The 18153-nt window shown below is 46.6% G+C and overlaps 1 protein-coding gene across 1 annotated transcript in view; it reads left to right on the top strand.

Annotated features, from left to right (window-relative positions):
• The window catches only part of NOS1 (nitric oxide synthase 1), a 197042-nt gene that overhangs the window by 151745 nt on the left and 27144 nt on the right, over positions 1 to 18153 (top strand). Inside the window, 8 exon segments of the mRNA XM_043901783.1 lie at positions 420 to 564; positions 1701 to 1805; positions 2358 to 2416; positions 3810 to 3911; positions 6458 to 6574; positions 10983 to 11157; positions 11912 to 12050; positions 12581 to 12659. Coding sequence (XP_043757718.1) covers positions 420 to 564; positions 1701 to 1805; positions 2358 to 2416; positions 3810 to 3911; positions 6458 to 6574; positions 10983 to 11157; positions 11912 to 12050; positions 12581 to 12659 — 921 coding nt within the window.

The raw sequence follows: 18153 nt of genomic DNA, 5'->3' as shown, positions 1-18153 counted from the left end.
CCCATGACAGCCATTTCTCTGTTTTTCCATTCCTATAACAATGCCTGACACATAGCTAGGCCTCAACAGAACACATGATGAATGACCAAATGAGTGAATGGATGAATGAATGGTCATCTTTTGAGGCAATGCTTGGCAAACCAAGGTTCTCATGGCTGGGATTGATCCATCAAGTAACAAACTAACAAAGCTCACCAACCATGTTAGCTCATGACTAGTTGCTCTGGAGGGACTTAAGAAAGGGATCAATATGGCTCCTCAACTCACACTTTGAGTATCCCTGACACCATCAGAGATGAGGAGAGTATGTTTCCTCCCGTTGTATCTCATGGATCATGGTTCTTGCCCCCAAGTCCCAGCCTGACATCCTCCCTCCCTTCTACACTTCCCGTCTTTCTCTCCACCCTCTTCCCCCACAGAGCCGTCAAGTTCTCAGCCAAACTGATGGGGCAGGCTATGGCCAAGAGGGTTAAGGCTACCATCCTTTATGCCACAGAGACGGGCAAGTCGCAGGCTTATGCCAAAACCTTATGTGAGATCTTCAAACACGCCTTTGATGCCAAGGTAGGTAGCAGGCAGTTCCATTGCTCTCTGGGCCCTCCTGGTGAAGTTGGGGAGGGAACAGAGGAAGTCAGCAGAGAAGAACCCTTTGAGAGTGGGTAATAGCGCATCTGAAGATGCCCGTCAGCCCACCTGCATGTATTTCAAGGGACAGTGATGCCTCTCTCCCTGTGAACTCTTCAGGAGTTCAGGAATCATAACCCCCAGTTCTAGACCAAAATGTTAGAAAGTTTCTGAAAAGCAAATCTGGAAGTCAGTCTGGAAAGCCCCGCATTTAATACAATTCAGTGGGTTTCTTTGCTGCAGGAATTCTGAGAGCCTTTACTCTGCACATGTGTGTTACCATCTCCAAAAGAGGAGAGGAGAGAATATAAATGTTTCCCAAAGATGTTTGCTTATGGCTCACTTATTTTTAAAGCGCATCTAAGGAGACAGTGTTTTCCTAGGACCTACTTTGAGAAATGGTACCCAAGGAATTCTAAGACATAGGGCAAAGCAGTCTTCAAGGTGGGCTTCCCAGGTGGTGCTCCAGTGCAGAACTAAAGAGACACAGGTTTGATCCTTGGGTCGGAAGATCCCCTGGAGGACAGTATGGTAACCTACTCCACTATCCTTGCCTGGAGAATCCCATGGTTAGAGGAGCCTGATGGGCTACAGTCCATAGGGTTGTAAACAGTTATAGGGCTGAAGTGACTTAGCGCACTGACGTGTTTGGCTCAGGTCCTCCACACCGCTGGATGGAGGATTAGAAAGGAACCTGAGCACACAGTTGGTCAGATCCAGCTGGGTCATTCCCAGCCTACATGTGGTCAAGAAGACTCCAGCATACTTTGGTTGTAAGAGGCCCAGGAGTCCCAATCAAGATCTGCCTCTACTGGCAGCCAACGCATTGCCCCAGACTCTCTGTGGTCCTTCAGGCCCCACAGGCAACCCATACTACCAACAAGCTTTTAGTTCTGCCCACTTGGGCCCACTGAAACAGCGGCACCCACAACCTTTGGATCTCTGTCCTAAGGAGATGGCTCAAGATAACTCCTGTTCTTCCTCTCTTCTCTTCTCTTCCCCCATCACTTTTTCTCTCCTACCTCTTCTCTCTCCTCATCACCTTCTCCCTTCTCCCCTCTTGATCTCCCACCTAGGTGATGTCTATGGAAGAATATGACATTGTACACCTGGAACATGAAACTCTGGTCCTGGTGGTTACCAGCACCTTCGGCAATGGAGACCCCCCTGAGAATGGGGAGGTGAGATGAGCCCCTATTACCTGTTCTGGCACCCGTTTCCATCTGCAGGGAAGAGGGGCAGCAGTGACGCCTGCTCTTCAGTAGCAAATCCTCCCAGAATCTCAAAGCCAGTGACCTCGATTTGGGTCCAGGCTGTGCCAAGACTGGACAACTCCAAGTCCTCAGTCTGTTGGCGTCCACTGACCAGCCTAGCCCTCCTGAAAATGTTGTCACCTGAGCTCACTACTTCTTTGGAATGGATGCTCCAGTCAAGAGCTTGGTGTCCCCTGCCCCAGATGAGAGAAGCAGGGACAATATTTTGTAGAAAACCACCACAAAGGGAATTTGCATGCTGAGGTGGGGCGGGGAGCGGGGGGGCATCCACAATTATAGCCCTTTATAAACAGTCCTCTTCCACACACACCACTGCTGCCTGACCCAAGCCCCTGACACCCTGGCCCCCAGGCATCAGGCTCCTCTTTTGCCAGCTGGGACTCCCAGACCCTCTGCCCAAACCCATTCCCAATTTAACCATATCTGCCTCACATCCCGCTTGTCTCTTTTGACCTCCAGAAATTTGGCTGCGCTTTGATGGAAATGAGGAACCCTAACTCTGTGCACGAGGAAAGGAAGTAAGTAAACGACCCACCAGTGTCCCGTGACACTCTGGGGGGGAAACCGAAAGTTGTCTCTTGGCATCTGGGGTTCGCCTCTGAGTTCTGGATACTTTTGTGACCTGAAGTTCATCTATGACTTATTTTAGCCAGTGGGTGTCTGTGGTCCACTGAGGTGGACATTCTGGTCTTTAATCACCTTACAGCCCTGTGCCTCAGTTTCTTTTTCCATCAAATTGGGTTTATTCTACCTGCGTGAACTTTCTAATTTGTAAGAATCAAGGTAAAAAGTAGATAGCATCCTATGAGAAGCTGTGCATGTGTGCTCAGTTATGTCCAACTCTGCAACCCGATGGACTGCAGCCTGCCAGTTTCCTCTAACGGATTTACCAGGCAAGAATACTGGAGTGGATTGCTATTTCCTTCTCCAGGGGATCTTCCTGACCTGGGGATAGAACCCACGTCTCCTGCATTGCAGGTAGATGCTTTACTGCTTGAGCCATCAGGGAAGCCCCATGAAGAAGCTGAGTGCCATGTAAATATAGTTCTTATTACTCCACCCTTTGGAAGCTTACATTCAGAATCAGTGAGCTTCTTTCCCTAGAACTTGTCCATCTGATGTTCATGGCGGAGTTGCATCCACTCACGTGGAGGCTGACTTCAAACAAGATACCTCCTAAGGCAAAGAAAATGCCTGAGGTCAAAAGATGTTACTGGTAAAACTGCACCTAACATGGGGTTGGGTTCTAAAGATATTTCATAAGGTGACAAACACTCATAACCAAAATTACCCTTGAAAATCCCTTAAATCCCCTCAAAGCAGAGGACATACAACCTGTGAGTAATAAGCTGCCTTTCTTCAAGAGCATGACACGTGGTGTTGCTTCCACCATGGAGTAGGTCTTAAGCTGAGCATTGGATGTCATTCCTGGCTGGCATTTTATTTGTTGTTTATTTTGTTTGTTTTTTTTTTTAATGTGGGCCACATTTAAAGTCTTTACAGAATTTGCTACAGTACTGCTTCTGTTTTATGTTTTGGTTTTTTGGCCAAAAGGCATGTGAGATCTTAGCTCCCTGACCAAGATTGGAACCTGCACCCCTGCGCTTGGAGGTGAAGTCTTAACCACTGGACTGCCAGGGAATTCCCTGACTGGCATTCAGAGGCTGCATTCTGCAGAACATCCCTCTTGGTTCTCTTTCAGCCAAGCACACGTTGCCAAACTTGCCTACATCCCATACCCAGGGGACAGCTGAGTCCCTGGTCGTCAGCCCTCCTTCTGTTTTTAAGACCAGCATCTTATTCCTCACCCTCTCTGCCTCTCTCCTCCCCACCCCATCCTGGTGGCCTTCAGCAGGCCCCCCTCACCCCTCCTCCAGGGAGAGATAGGGCACCATCCATTCTCCCCTCTAGGTACCCGGAACCCTTGCGTTTCTTTCCCCGTAAAGGGCCTCCCCTCTCCCGTGGTGACACAGAAGTCCACGGTCTGGCTGCAGTTCGTGACAGCCAGCGCAGGTAGAGCATCCATATGTGCACATGTGTGCGTGTGTGTGTGTGTGTGTGCTCACATGCATGTGTAGGATGCACCCGTGTGATCGTGCTTGCCCGGCGTTCATGTGCGTGCGTGAATGGTGTAAGCCCTCGCGCGCATGGTGATGAGGATGTACGTGCGCATGCCCGATACTGCGGCATCGAAGGCCACTCCCAGGTCTCAAGGAGACCTGAGTTCTAACGCAGGCCATGCCACTAACACGCTGAGTAACCTTGAGCTTGTTACTTGACCTCTCTGGGCTTCTCCATCTTTCTCACCTTCCAAACAGGGAGAAACTATCTCTGCCCTGACCATCTCTGGGAGCTGGTGCAGGGATCGAAGGATGATAACAAAGAGGAACACATTTGGAAAAGCCTCACACCTCATACAAATACATGCGCTGATATTTTTACCCCACAACCATCAACCCTCCCTCCCACACTAACAACACAGCCACCCCCTGATATGTTACAGGACTTATTTGGAGATGTGACTCAATGTGAGACTATTTTAGGGCAGAAAATACACTTACATATATTTAGAACTTTCCTGATGCTGGAGCAAAAACTTTGAAGAACATCCAGCTTAGAAATCCTGCTGCCAGAATGCGCAATTTCTTTTTTTGTCTTTTGCACTCAGATTTGTGTGTTGAGTTTTTGTGTTTGGGGTTTTGATTTGAGCATTTTATGGAAGTCTTTTGTTGTTGTTGTTTGGGGGTTTGTTTTGTTTTGTTGGTCTTGGAGTTTTTTTGGTTTGGTTTGGTTTTTGCCTTGTCTGAGAACAGAACTTACCACTTTTAGAGGAAAACTGGGAGACCGTTTTTGTTTTTTGTTTTTTTTTTAATTTCGAGGCTCCTGAGCCTCCAATGCCAAGGTTTGAGTCCCAGTGACATTTTTCTCCTTCTTTGAAACAACATTAGAAATCCAATCTCTTTTCAGGCTGTGTCTGAACAGTTTTCATGTTTATTTGAAATGTGAAATGTGAAAGACCCTTGAAATGTCTAAAGACGATAACTTTATTGAAAGAGAATGTTGTAGTGGTTACCAGTGGAGAGAGGGAAGGGGAAGGGGTAAAATAGGGGTAGGGGATTAAGGAGTACAAGCTGTTATGTGTAAAATAAGCTACAATGTTATATTGTCTAACACAGGGAATGTAGTCAATATTTTAGAATAACTATAAATGGAGTTGTTGTTGTTTAGTCACCAAGTGGTGTCCAACTCTTTTTCAACCCTGTAGACTAGCCCACCAGGCTCTTGTGTCCATGGACTTTCCCAAGGTAGAATACTGGAGTGGGTTGCCCTTTTCTTCTCCAGAGAATCTTCCCAACCTAGGGACTGAATCCGTGTATCTTGGATTGGCAGGTGAATTCTTTACCACTGAGCCACCAGGGAAGCCCTTAAATGGAGTATAACCTTTAAAAATTGTGAATCACTATGTTGTACACCTGTAACTTATAATACTGTATATCCAATATACTTCAATTTTTCTGTTTAGGAAAAAAAAAAGAGACTGTTGAGTGAGACAGTCCTGCACTGCCCAATAAGCCTTTCTACGAGCACATAAATGTTCTATGTCTGTGTCATCCTGTACATTAGCCACTAGCCACACATGGCTGTCAAGCCCTTGATGTGAGTTTAGTGCACCGTGGGGAGCAGAATGTTTCATTATATCCAATCTGAATGAATTTAAACAGTTACACACAACCCATGGCTACTGTAGCAGACAGCAGAAATGTCATTCTTTCATGGTTACTATAGCAGACTGCAGGAGTGTAATTCTTCACTAGTTGGTGTAAGGTTTGGGGACCAGTGGCATCTCCTGGGAACTTCTTAGAAATGCAGCATCATAGGCCTTACTCTGGACCTACTGAGTCAGGATCTGCATCTTAACAAGATCCCAGAATGATTCTTGTCCTGGCTAACATGTGGGAAGTAAGGAAACATCATCTAATGGGTTAAGGAATGGACAATTAATGTGGTCTGAAACCTTTTCCTTTTTTTTTTTTCAGTCTTAACATTTTTTAATTGAAGTATAGTGGATTTACAATGTTGTATTAATTTCTGTTGTACAGCAAAGTGATTCAGTTATATATAATCATTCTTTTTTAAATTTTCTTTTCAATTATGGTTTATCATAGGCTATTGAATATAGTTCCCTGTGCTATACAGTAGGACCTTGTTGTTTATCCTTTCTCTGTATAAAAGCTCACACCTGCTAACCCCAACCTCCCACGCCAGCCCTCCACCACCCCCTCCTCCTTGGTAACCACCAGTCTGTTCTCTGTGTCCATGATTCTGTTTCTGCTAAAACCTTTTCAATACACATAGCATCAAGTGATGTCTAGGTGTCCTTGTGTTGGGCGAGGGTGAGTTGATATGTTCTGGTCAAGGCCACGGATGTGTTATGATCTCACCCAACACTCAGAGGAAGGTCCTAGAACCAGGACTGGCAACATAGATAGCCATGGGGGTGCTGACCCCAGGACGGGGGCTCTGAACCAGAGTTCACAGATTCTCTTTCGTCTTGGCAGGAGCTACAAAGTGCGTTTCAACAGCGTTTCCTCGTACTCCGACTCCCGCAAATCGTCGGGTGATGGGCCAGACCTCAGAGACAACTTTGAGAGCACTGGACCCCTGGCCAACGTGAGGTGAGAGAGGGGCCCAGGGCATCAGGGATGATGAAGGCTCTTGGGGAGCCGGACAGAGTAACAGAGTGGGCTCTCTGTTTGGGGAGGGGTCTCCCTTCCGTGTCCGTTCATCCCTTGAGTAACCAGCTGCACTCTCGCTGTTTGGGGATGTCCCCCTGCTTCATTAAAGCACATACCTGGACCCCTCCTATGACCTCTTCCCAAATCACACTCCTTCAGAGCCACCATCACCCAAGTTTCACCCCTTTGCATGAACTTCATATCATTTGTGCTAAAGGATGCTAATCCCCCAGATGTAACTCAGCGAGTTCCCTTCATGAGTGCTACTACATCTTACTTATTAGAAGCTTATGGGGACACCCCACTGGGGCCTGATGGTTCCCAACCTCGGATGCTCATCAGAATCACTTGGAGATTGAACCACTACATGTTCACAATGTACAGATACCTGAGCCCCACCTCCAGAGACTTTGATGTAGTTGGGTCTAAACTTGGACCCAAGCTTTGCTTGTTTGTTTGTTTGTTTTTTTTTTCAATCTCCCTAATTGCCTCCAATGTACAGATTCAAAAAAATATTGTCACAACCCCTTGTTTGCCAAAGCATAGTCACATCCCACAAGAACATTTTAGGTAGTACATGGACAGGTATTTTTTACTTCAGTGGTTGTGGATTCAGTTTCATGGGTATTTGGAAAGGAAGAAAACTGGATGTCAAACCCTTGGTTTCATAGATACTGGTCAAGATGAGGCTACTGTGTAAGCAGTGTTCAGGCCCGGCCAGGAACCTCTTAGACCTTCACCAGTGCAGCCTCCTTCACGCCGGCTCAGGGCAATGCTCAGAAGATGATGGAGCTCACAGGCTTCCCAGATATTTGAGTATTGTTTCTATCAGTACACTTTTTCCTTTTTTGGCCTTACCACGTAACTTGATTGGTTGGCATCACCGACTCAATGGACATGAGTTTGAGCAAGGTCCGGGAGATGGTGAAGGACAGGGAACCCTGGCGCTGCAGTCCATGGGGTCGCAAAGAGTCAGACATGACTGAGCAACTGAACAACAAAGACCTAACCGCTGGGCCACCAGGGAATTCCCCATCAGTACACTTTTTAATAAACTTTATTTTTTTTAAAGTAGCTTTAGGTTCACAGCAAAATTGAAGGGAAGGCACAGAGATTTTGCGTGTACTATCTGCCCAACCCTCGGTGCGTGTGCACACACATACACACACACACACACACAGAGCCTCCTCCATCATCAGCATCCCCTGCCATGGTGGTACATTTATACAGTTGATGAACCTGTATTGACACATCATTGTCACCCAGGGCCCATAGTTTGCATTAGGGTTCCCCCTTGGTTCACCCTCGAACTGATGGGTTTTGACATCAGTTTGTGTTCTTTAGCTTGACATTGAAACATCCATGGTTTGACAGTCAGACCCATTTTTCCCTTATTAAATCTATCATGCCCAAGAGCAGGGGTTGGCAAACTGCAGCCCATGAGCTGAATCCAGCCCAGCCACTGTATACTTCTGTACAGCCCAGAATGGTTTTTACAGATGAATATCTACAATTTATTTAATGATAGAAAATATTCCCTTCAAGCCCCAATTAAGCAAAATGCTATATCCCCCTCAAAAAAGGATTCCATTCTTCTCACTAGTAGCTATATATAACTAGAAAAATGTACCCCATAACTGTTGCTATTATATTTTTAATTTTATCCAAAAGCATACAGAAATTTATTTTCTTCCTTATTATACAGATATCTGCATAATAGCATCAATTTTGCTTCTTAGCCTACAAGCCTGAAAATATTTACTATCTAGCCCCTATTATAATTTTGCCAAGTTTTCTGGTTTGGAAGCTTAAAATAGGAATTTTGCAATCATATGGTTTAGACTGTGATGAAATGTGTATATAGGAGGTGACTGTGACACAGGCCTTCAGATGCATTGGGAAGCATGTTAATGAATTAATTCCCTGGGCCGTATCTTAGTGAACACCAGTGGGTTTGAATAGCTAGTACAAATAATTGTACAAATAATTTGTGCAAATAGAGTACAAATTAAAAGCAAATTAAATAGCAACTATTAAGTAAATAACAGTGTGAGAGGTAGTCAAGTATGGCAGATATCTCAAACATAATCAATATTGGAGCAACTTCCCTGGCGGTCCAGTGGCTAAGACTCTGCACTCCCAATCCAGGGGGCCTGGGTTCAGTCTCTGGTCAGGGAACTAGATCCCACATGTCACAACTAAAGATCCTACATGCCGCAACTAAGACCCAGTGCATCCAGATAAATAAATAAATATTAAAATAAGTAAATAAATAGAGGTTTAGGGAACAACTCTCTAACCACAAGGCATGACTAGCACTGAGTTTTCAAACCTGCATTAGGCTCAGGCCTTGGCTGGGGGCAGGAGAGCAGCTTCCTGGCCCCCATCCAAGCAGTCCCATGCTGGCCACCAGTTCTCACCACCTGCAGGGAAAAGGTGAGGAATCCAAGTAAAGGAGGATTGTGGGTGAAGGAGTGATGGGGAAACATGCTACCTAATCCTACATCCCTCCCTTGGGAAGACTGTGGAATGCCCAGGAAAGAAGGGCAGGAGGATAAGATGAAGAAGGATCAATCAAAGGAGGGGATATTACTCTATGTTAACTTTCACATGATCTCTTGAGACACCTGGACCCCATCTCAAGCTCATTCTCCAATAACAAGAGGGTCCCTTCCCAACTTGCTCTGCTGTTTTCCCCTCATCCCCCATTGCAATCTTTCATGCGATGGCTGGCTCCATCATTCTTTAACAAGAAAGAGATTCAGGGACAGAGTCAGATTCTGTAAGGAGCCAGTTAAACAGCTCCACTCCTTGACTTGTCTGAAATGACAGTCACCCACAGGATAGTCACATTCCAACCTGGAAAAAAAAATGCAAGTTGGGGTGTTGTTCATATCCCACTTGTTCACTTGTCCATCTAGGGCCAGTGAGGTCAAGACCCACAGCCAGGACCAAGTCCTGGAAGTGTGGTGTCAAGTCTCTGCAGGACTGGGGGGGTCATCTGGGACACAGCCCTCCACTTCCCAGACTTCAGAAAATTCTCATTAAGTTGACCCCCATCGATTCAAACCCCAACGTTTTCTTGTGGCATCTATGCAAACAGACATTTTTTTAAATTAAACCTTTTTATTTTCTACAATTTTCTACAATTAGCAAACAAGTGTTGTGACAGTTTCAGGTGAGCAGTGAAGGGACTGAGCCATATATATACATATATCCATTCTCCCCAAACTCCCCCAAACTCCCCTGTCATCCAGGCTGCCACATAACATTGACCAGCATTCCATGTGCAGTACAGTAGGTCCTTGTTGTATTCATTTTAAATATAGCAGAGTGTATATGTCCATTCCAAGCAAAGAGGCTTTGTGAAACAAATCAATTACACAGACGCTGCAAAGGGTGGAGCCAGCATATCTATAAATCTTTCAATCCCTTTTAGAAGAACCTGTTTACACACCAACACTGGATGTGTTAATGACCAGTTCTTCTGATCTCCTTGTTAGCACATGTCCCCAAGAACTGCTATGCTAGAGTTTTCATTCCCTTTGTACTTGAAACTAATTTAGTTGTATCCTGAGTAGAGTCAAGTCTTCCACTGATGTACTGAGTTGGCCAAAAAGTTCATTCAGGGTTTTCCGTGATGTCTTACAGAAAAACTCAAACGAACTTTGGCTAATCCAGTAGATTTATTGCCCCAATTAGTCCAGCTTAGAAAAGGACACTCAAGAAACAGCCAATGGTCCTGGGTCACCCATCCTCCTAAGGACCAACTGGGAGTTTTCTCCTGAGGACAGTGGTACCTAGCGGAGACCAGAAGGAAGGGAGAGCAGGGTTTAGGGGCTCCCAGGCTTAAAGATGGCCTTCCCCAAAGGGGTGTGGGGTGGTCTGACCGCCAGAGGCTAAACACTGCCCTTCTGGAGGTACCAGTTGTCTTTATCTGCTTGGGCAGCCATCACAATGTACCACAGGCTGGGGGCCTCGACAATAGAAATTTGTTTCTAACACTTCTGGAAGCTGCAAGTCCAAGATCAAGGTTTCTGGTGAGGCCTGTCTTCCTGGCTTGCAGACATCCATCTGCTTGCTGTGTCCTCACGTGGACTTTCCTCTGTGAGCCTGTCACTGGGGGTGGAGAAGAGAGCTCTCAGGGGCCTCTCCCTCTTCTTAGAAGGATCAGGGCCCCACTCTTTTGACCTCAATTACCTCCTTGAAGGCCCCATCTCCAAATAGTCGCACTGGGGGACAGGGCTTCACATGTGAATTTATGGGGACTTAACAGTCCATGACCCCAGAACCCCTGCTGCATTCTCCACAGTCCCCTATTCTAGACCTTCTGTTGTCTTCTTGGCAGGTTCTCTGTGTTCGGCCTTGGCTCACGGGCATACCCTCACTTCTGCGCCTTTGGACACGCCGTGGACACCCTCCTGGAAGAGCTTGGAGGAGAGAGGATCCTGAAGATGAGGGAGGGGGACGAGCTCTGTGGGCAGGAAGAGGCTTTCAGGACCTGGGCTAAGAAGGTCTTCAAGGTAACCATCTACCCCAATCTTAGAGACCCATGGGGAGGAGTCATGTCCCCAGGGACCCCCAAGGACAGATCACCTAAACCATCAAATATAGAAAAAACTTGAGAAAATCTTTGGTACTTCCCTTATGTATCCAACCAGGAGACAGCTTTAAACAAGTCAGATAACTTTGGGTGGTCCTAAGACACATTTTCCACCTGGAATCCAGCCTCCTGTATTAAGGGTAAAGAGTTAGTCTATGAAAAATTATAGAGCCTTGGAATTTTAGAGCTGGGAGGAACCCATCCTTCACTCACATTCCATAGACAAGTAAATAAAAAACATACAGTTGGTTAACCAACCCAGGGGGCCATGCCTCAGGCTGGATCTCAGATCTCACCAATCTGTCTGCTTTGACAATCTTGTTCCTCTTGTGCTAGCTCTCCAACGACCTGTACAGTAGCCACTGGCCACACGTGGTCATTTAGATTTAAGTGTAAACTGTTTAGCATTAAATATGATGAATGGATGAACAAAATGTAGTGTGTCCCTGCAATGGAATGTTCGAGCACAACAAGGAATGAAGTACTGATGAATACATGTGCTACGTGAAAGAAGCCAGACACAAAAGGACACTTACCGTCCGAGTCCATGTAGATGAAGCGTCCAGAACAGGCAAATTCAGAGAGACAAGAAGTAGGCTAGTGATTCCCAGGGGCAGGGGAGACAGGGAGAGGAAAATGGGAGTGACTCCTAACGTGTATAATGTGTGCCACAGGCAGCCTGTGATGTGTTCTGCGTGGGTGATGACGTCAACATTGAGAAGGCAAACAACTCCCTCATCAGCAATGACCGCAGCTGGAAGAGGAACAAGTTCCGTCTCACCTACGTGGCGGAAGCTCCGGAACTCACACAAGGTACCTCCTACCACCCGCCGGGGGAGACACCCAAGACCCTGGTGTGGGGAGAGGAGACAGCAGTTCTCACCTCCGAAAGGTCCTTAGAGAAGGTGGGCTTCGTTGCTTCGGTCTCCGTTGCAGTGCATGCATGCGTGCTCAGTCACTTCAGTCATGTCCAGCTCTTTGCAACCCCATGGCCCACCAGCCTCCTCTGTCCATGGGGTTCTCCTGGCAAGAGTACTGGAGTGGGTTGCCGTGCCCACCTCCACCGAAATAAACACGTGCAGGCCACCCAAATAAACATGCTGTTGCTGCTCTGGGCTCTCTCTCTAGCCCTGCAGCATGTTACCCTAAACCTCCTCTTCTCTGCCAAGTTAAGCCAGGTTTGCTTTCTGTTTTGCTGTATCCACAACCACCCACCCCAATGCCTGTCTGACCTCTTTTCTTTTGTCTCTTTGCTTCATGCAGAGGGTCAGGAGAAGCTGGAGACTCTGTATTAACAACTGTTTTACCCAATCTCAGGAGCACCTTTGTTCTTCTCCCCCCAGGTCTATCCAATGTCCACAAAAAGCGGGTCTCAGCCGCTCGACTCCTCAGCCGCCAAAACCTTCAGAGTCCAAAATCCAGGTAGGAACATCCTGGTCCCTTCGGGTTCCCCGCCTCTGCCCCAGATGCCACCCACAGCAAGGAATGAACCCTTGTTGGCTCCAGGGACTGACTTCCTATTACCATTGGAAGGGTCCTCCAGACCCCCTTTGCTGCCTTGCAGCATCTTGGCTTCCTGCTTTCCATTTGCCAAGCTCCAACGTGCAGGGATGGAAAAAGTAACTGGTTGGGACATCCCTGGTGATCCAGTGGTTAAGACTCCAGGTTTCCACAGCAGGGGGTGCAGGTTTGATCCCTGGTCGGGGAACTAAGATCCCACAAGCCACTTGGTACAGCTAAAAAGAAAAGAAAAAAAAATGAATGGTGACAATCTCTGTGGAAAGGGGAAAGAGAAGGGTTTTATGAGGAATTTTTTTTAATAGAGACCACACCTTCGTTGAACTCCTAATATTCACTCTAATGTGTACCTTAGTCAGAAATCACTTAGTCCAGATAGCTCCTCTTTGCAGATAATTCTTCTCTGGTGTCCTGAGAAATGCCTGCTCAGTCTCTACTTTAAGTCCTTTGGGATGATGGGAGGTTTATTAACCTACAAAACAGCCCCTTCTGTGTTCTGAGGTCCCAGTTGTTAGAAATTCTCTTCCTATTGTTTATAACCAAAGCTTGTGTTCCTAGCACTTCCATTTTGGTCCTATGTTACACTCTCCAGTGACACCTAAAACAAAGTCAGTTCTTCCAAATGAGAGAGCTGCCAATAGCCAAGGACAGCAAGCCACTCTCCCTGATCCTTGTTCCTTCCAACTGTTTCTCCTGAGACCCGGTTTCCCAGACCTTTTGCTGTAGTAGAAGGACACTCTGTCCTACTGGAAATGTCATCCTCGGACCTGGCCCCAGCGCAGTGGAGGTCCTGTGATCAATGCCAAGTGCACCAAGGCTATTATTACCATCCTCAGTCTGGACAGGAGGTGCTAAAGCGGCCCAGGGTTGTCCTAACAGCCTTGCCGCTCTCCCATTAAGCTTATGTCCTTTCTGCTCTTGGATCTGAATCTTTTCAAAATGATCAGGCCATATCTCTGCATCACTCCATGTATAAGTACATTTTTTAGCAGTTACAAAAGTCTTTGCCTGAATCCCCATCGGATGGAATCTTCTTCACTTAGCAGTTCTAGCCCATGAAGGTCTTTTGAGATCTTCGTTCTTTGCATGGTGTGGTGCAAAGGGTGGCCTCTCGAGCCAGACCACTCTGGGTTCTTACCCCGGTGCTGCCATCCCCCAGCCCTGTGACCTTGGACAAGTCCCTTAGGCCTTCAGAACACCTGTCTCCTTACCTAAAATGAGAACTAGTACTTATCTAGTAATTTTTGTGTTCCAAGCACAGTTTTGAGGTCTGTCTGTGCAGGCTCTCCCAGAGTTCGGAACAGCCCAGGAAATAGGTACTGTTATCACCCATGTTTTAAATAGGAAAAATGACAATTAGAAAATGCGAGTGACCTTTTTAAGGTCACACAGACTCAGTTCTCTGACTCCAAAGTCAAAACGCCAAATGGCTATACCTGTGGCATCAACAGCATCACAAGACTGCTATATTAAAAACAACACACACAGAGCAGCTCGGGTATCCTATGTTTCTGTTACTATCCTTTACCCATCCCAGTTTCATACATCTGCACATTTTAATATGTGTGCTTTCTATGTGGATATAAAACCTTTTTTTCAATGAAACTGTAGTTGATTTACAATGTTGCATTAATTTCTGTTGTACAGTAAAGTGATTCAGTTATACATATACATTCTTTTTAAATATTCTTTCCTATTATGGTTTATCACAGGATAGTGAATATAATCCCCTGTGCCATACAGTAGGAACTTGTTTATCCATTCTACATATAAAAGCTACTTCTGTGAACGCCAACCTCCCACTCCATCCTTCCCCAAACCCGTTACCCCCTTGGCAACCAAAAGTCTGTTCTCTATGCCTGGATGTAAAACTTATGATAAAGTGGTCAATGTGGTCAACAGGATGGAGCCCCATGGCGCTCGTGTTCTCCCCCAGACACCCTCAAACACTGAAGAAATGGATTTGGAAATTAATGTAATTGAATAATTAGTTACATGTAATATTCAGAGCATAATAATCTCTGATATATTGGGTTGGCCAAAAAGTGAATGAACTTTCTGGCCAACCCAATAGAAAGGGACTCTATATACATCTTACTCCCTATTTCTGTCCCATGGAAAAGTACAGTCTCAGTGGCATTGGAAAAGAAGGGACTAAGAATCTACTGGACATTTCTCTCAGCTACCAACCATGAAAGACCAGATGATAAAAATTACTCCCAAACCATAGCACATAAAAAGCAAGGTAATTTGCAAATGTTTTGATGCTAAGCTGGACCAAGTCCCAGAATAAACACCCCCCACCCCCCACCACCAAACCATCCACCTCTGGAAAGGGCAGCTGACTGTGCTGAGTGACTTGCAAGAGGGCATTTCAGAAAGGTTAGTAACCAGAAGATAGTATTAAAATCAGTTATAGATTAGCTTTAAAAGAATCAAATGGGGTCTCGGTGTTTAACCCTTTGAAATCAGACTCCACAGCACTACCTATTTTCAGGCCTTACTACCCTGCCCAGCTTTATAAGGGGTGTGTGTGTGTGTGTGTGTGTGTGTGTGTGTGTGTGTGTGTGTGTGTAAGGACTGAGCCTATTTTCAGGCCTTACTACCCTGCCCAGCTTTATAAGGGGTGTGTGTGTGTGTGTGTGTGTGTGTGTGTGTAAGGACTGAGCCTATTTTCAGGCCTTACTACCCTGCCCAGCTTTATAAGGGGTGTGTGTGTGTGTGTGTGTGTGTGTGTGTGTGTGTGTGTAAGGACTGAGCCTATTTTCAGGCCTTACTACCCTGCCCAGCTTTATAAGGGGTGTGTGTGTGTGTGTGTGTGTGTGTGTGTGTGTGTGTGTGTGTGTGTGTGTAAGGACTGAGCCTATTTTCAGGCCTTACTACCCTGCCCAGCTTTATAAGGGGTGTGTGTGTGTGTGTGTGTGTGTGTGTGTGTGTGTGTGTGTGTGTAAGGACTGAGTAAAAACGTATGACCCTTTCTCCCATCTTCCCCTGCCCACAGCCAAAGTCAGGATGTTTGAGCCAGGAGACCGCATAAAGATACTATGAAACACCCTCCCCACCCCGCTCCCACCCATAACAAAAGACCCTTAAGCAAACAAAGTGCTTAAGAGGAAATAAACCACCTTTTGAGGGTGATCCTTGCAACTCTAAAGAGAAAAGCAACTGACCGCAGTTACTGCCTGGCCAGGAAATAAACTTTTCTGTGTGCGGCAAGTAGCAAACAATACAGAAAAGAGTGTAATGGAGCACTAATGGGTGGGGTATGGGCCACATAAGTCCTAGAAGTCAGGAGGAGGAGGGGAGACGCTGGGTTGGCTTTAGATAAGATAGAGAACAGACAGGGCCATCTAGGAGCAAAGATGCTGAAAGGGCCTGAGTGCTGTGGTACATCAGAGAAAGATGGGACATTGTAATGGAGAGTTCTGCATGGGAGTACTCTCAATTCCCAGCTCCTCTTGAATAAAATAACTTCTTTCCAGCTTTCCCCATCTCAACACAGGACATCAACATTCAGTGTAAGCCCCAAACTCAGGCTTCCTCTCTGCCTCCTCTGTCTCCCTCCTAATATCCATCCAACTCTCAGCTGATACAGTGGGCTTGTCTTTCAAATACATTATTTCAGATCTACAGCCGCCACCATAAGACAGGCCACAATCATCTGTGGTCTGAGGGCCTCCCAAAGCCACCTAACTTGTCCTTCTGTTTCTTGCTTTTTCTCTCAAAGATTCATCTTCCAAATAGCAGCCAGACTAATCTTTTAAGAACGGAAATGGAAACCCATCCTCCTGCAGCTTCATACCCTCCAATGGCTTCCCACTGATCTCAGGAAACCTCCCAAGTCCTTGCCTGGACAGATTACAATGAGACCCTCCTGATCTGGCCTCTTCCCAGCTCTCTGACCTCCTCCTGTGCCACTCAGCCCTGTGTTGACCCCCTTCCAAACCCTCCAGCCTTCTTTGCCATCTTCGGACATGTCATGCTTTTTCCACCTCAGGGCCTTTGCATGTACTGCTCCCCCTTTCAGGAACACTCTACCCCCAAATCTTTGCACGTCCCCTCCTCCTCATCATTCAGATCTCTGCTCCGACATCAAATCACCAGCAAGGCCTCCCCGACCATCCTTATCTGCTGGTCACTGAGCCCACTGCCCCCAACCTGTCAGCGCCCACCCTTCCACATCACCAGCCCCATCCATGATCTTTTCCAGTTGCTTCTCAGTGAGAATGGGGCCCTGTGTTTTCTTCATCCATCACTCTCTCATCAGGGCCTAGAAAGTGTTAACAAATTCGTTGAAGCTATGAGCCTTATCACCTCAAAGTGCTCACAAGAGACCATGTTTACTCTTTTCACTGATGAATGAACGAACGTGAGCTGTTTCCCAGCGCCCCTCCTTTTAATGCTGGATGTTAGCAGACTATTCTTTGCCCTGTGAACCTGTCATTGAACCATTGCTAACTGTGTGTGTGCATGAGTGTGTGTGTGTGTGTGTGATGTTGCTGTAGGTGGATGTAAATACGTCACAAGCAGGCCATACTCAGGGGACAGGCATTTGAATGGCTGTTGGCTTTCCAATGCTACTTTTTTTCCCCTCTCCAAATACTTACTTTTTTTTTAAGCTTGGGAAAGGACTTTTTTTTTTTTTTTTGCCCACGCCACGTGGCATGCGGGATCTTCTTTCCCCGACCAAGGATTGAGCTCATGCCCCCTGCAGTAGAAGTGTGGACTCTTAATCACTAGACTTCCAGGGAAGTCCTTCCCCTAATACTTTCCGACAACCCATGTATATCCCAAGCTTTTTTCTTTTTAAAAAAAGAAAAAGGTTAGAAAGTCCCATACTTAGAAATCCCCAGCAGAACAGAGATATAAGGCAGTAGGTCTCCAGGCTAGTGCTACCCACTGGGGGATCAGCTCCCAGCAAAGCTTCAAGGACCAGCCCACAGAGGGGTCCTCAGGCCATGCAGCCATTCACTGCTGGGGTTCTCCAGTCAGACGCGTGCACAGTGTCCATGGTCCAACTCCCAGCAGAGCCTACCCCCACCTCGTGGCCCACAGGCCAGGTCCATCCTCATCCCTGCCCGTTCTCTGCCTGACCACCCTCAGCCGCGTTCAAGAGGACTTAGGGGAAACGGCTGTGAGCACAAGCCAGCTCAGCAAGTTTGGGGCCTCCACGTTTCTATTTTGTACCGGCCATAGGAACGGAGGCAAATATACTTCTGAAAAAAAAACAACAACAACAACAACAACTCGTGATGATCTGGGAGAAAGTGGGAATTGATTTGTGGGCCTTTCAAAGACTTCCCGTGGTTGGCATTGGAGGTTCCCAAATTCTCAACCCCACAGCGCCCCCTGCTGGCTGTCAGCCTCTGCTCAATCCCTTCCTGGAGCTGGCAGGAGG

Source organism: Cervus elaphus, chromosome 5 (assembly GCF_910594005.1).
Source record: "Cervus elaphus chromosome 5, mCerEla1.1, whole genome shotgun sequence".
Taxonomy (NCBI): Eukaryota; Metazoa; Chordata; class Mammalia; order Artiodactyla; family Cervidae; genus Cervus; species Cervus elaphus.
The sequence above is the reverse complement of the archived record's forward strand: the minus strand, read 5'-3'. Positions and strand labels throughout refer to the sequence as shown.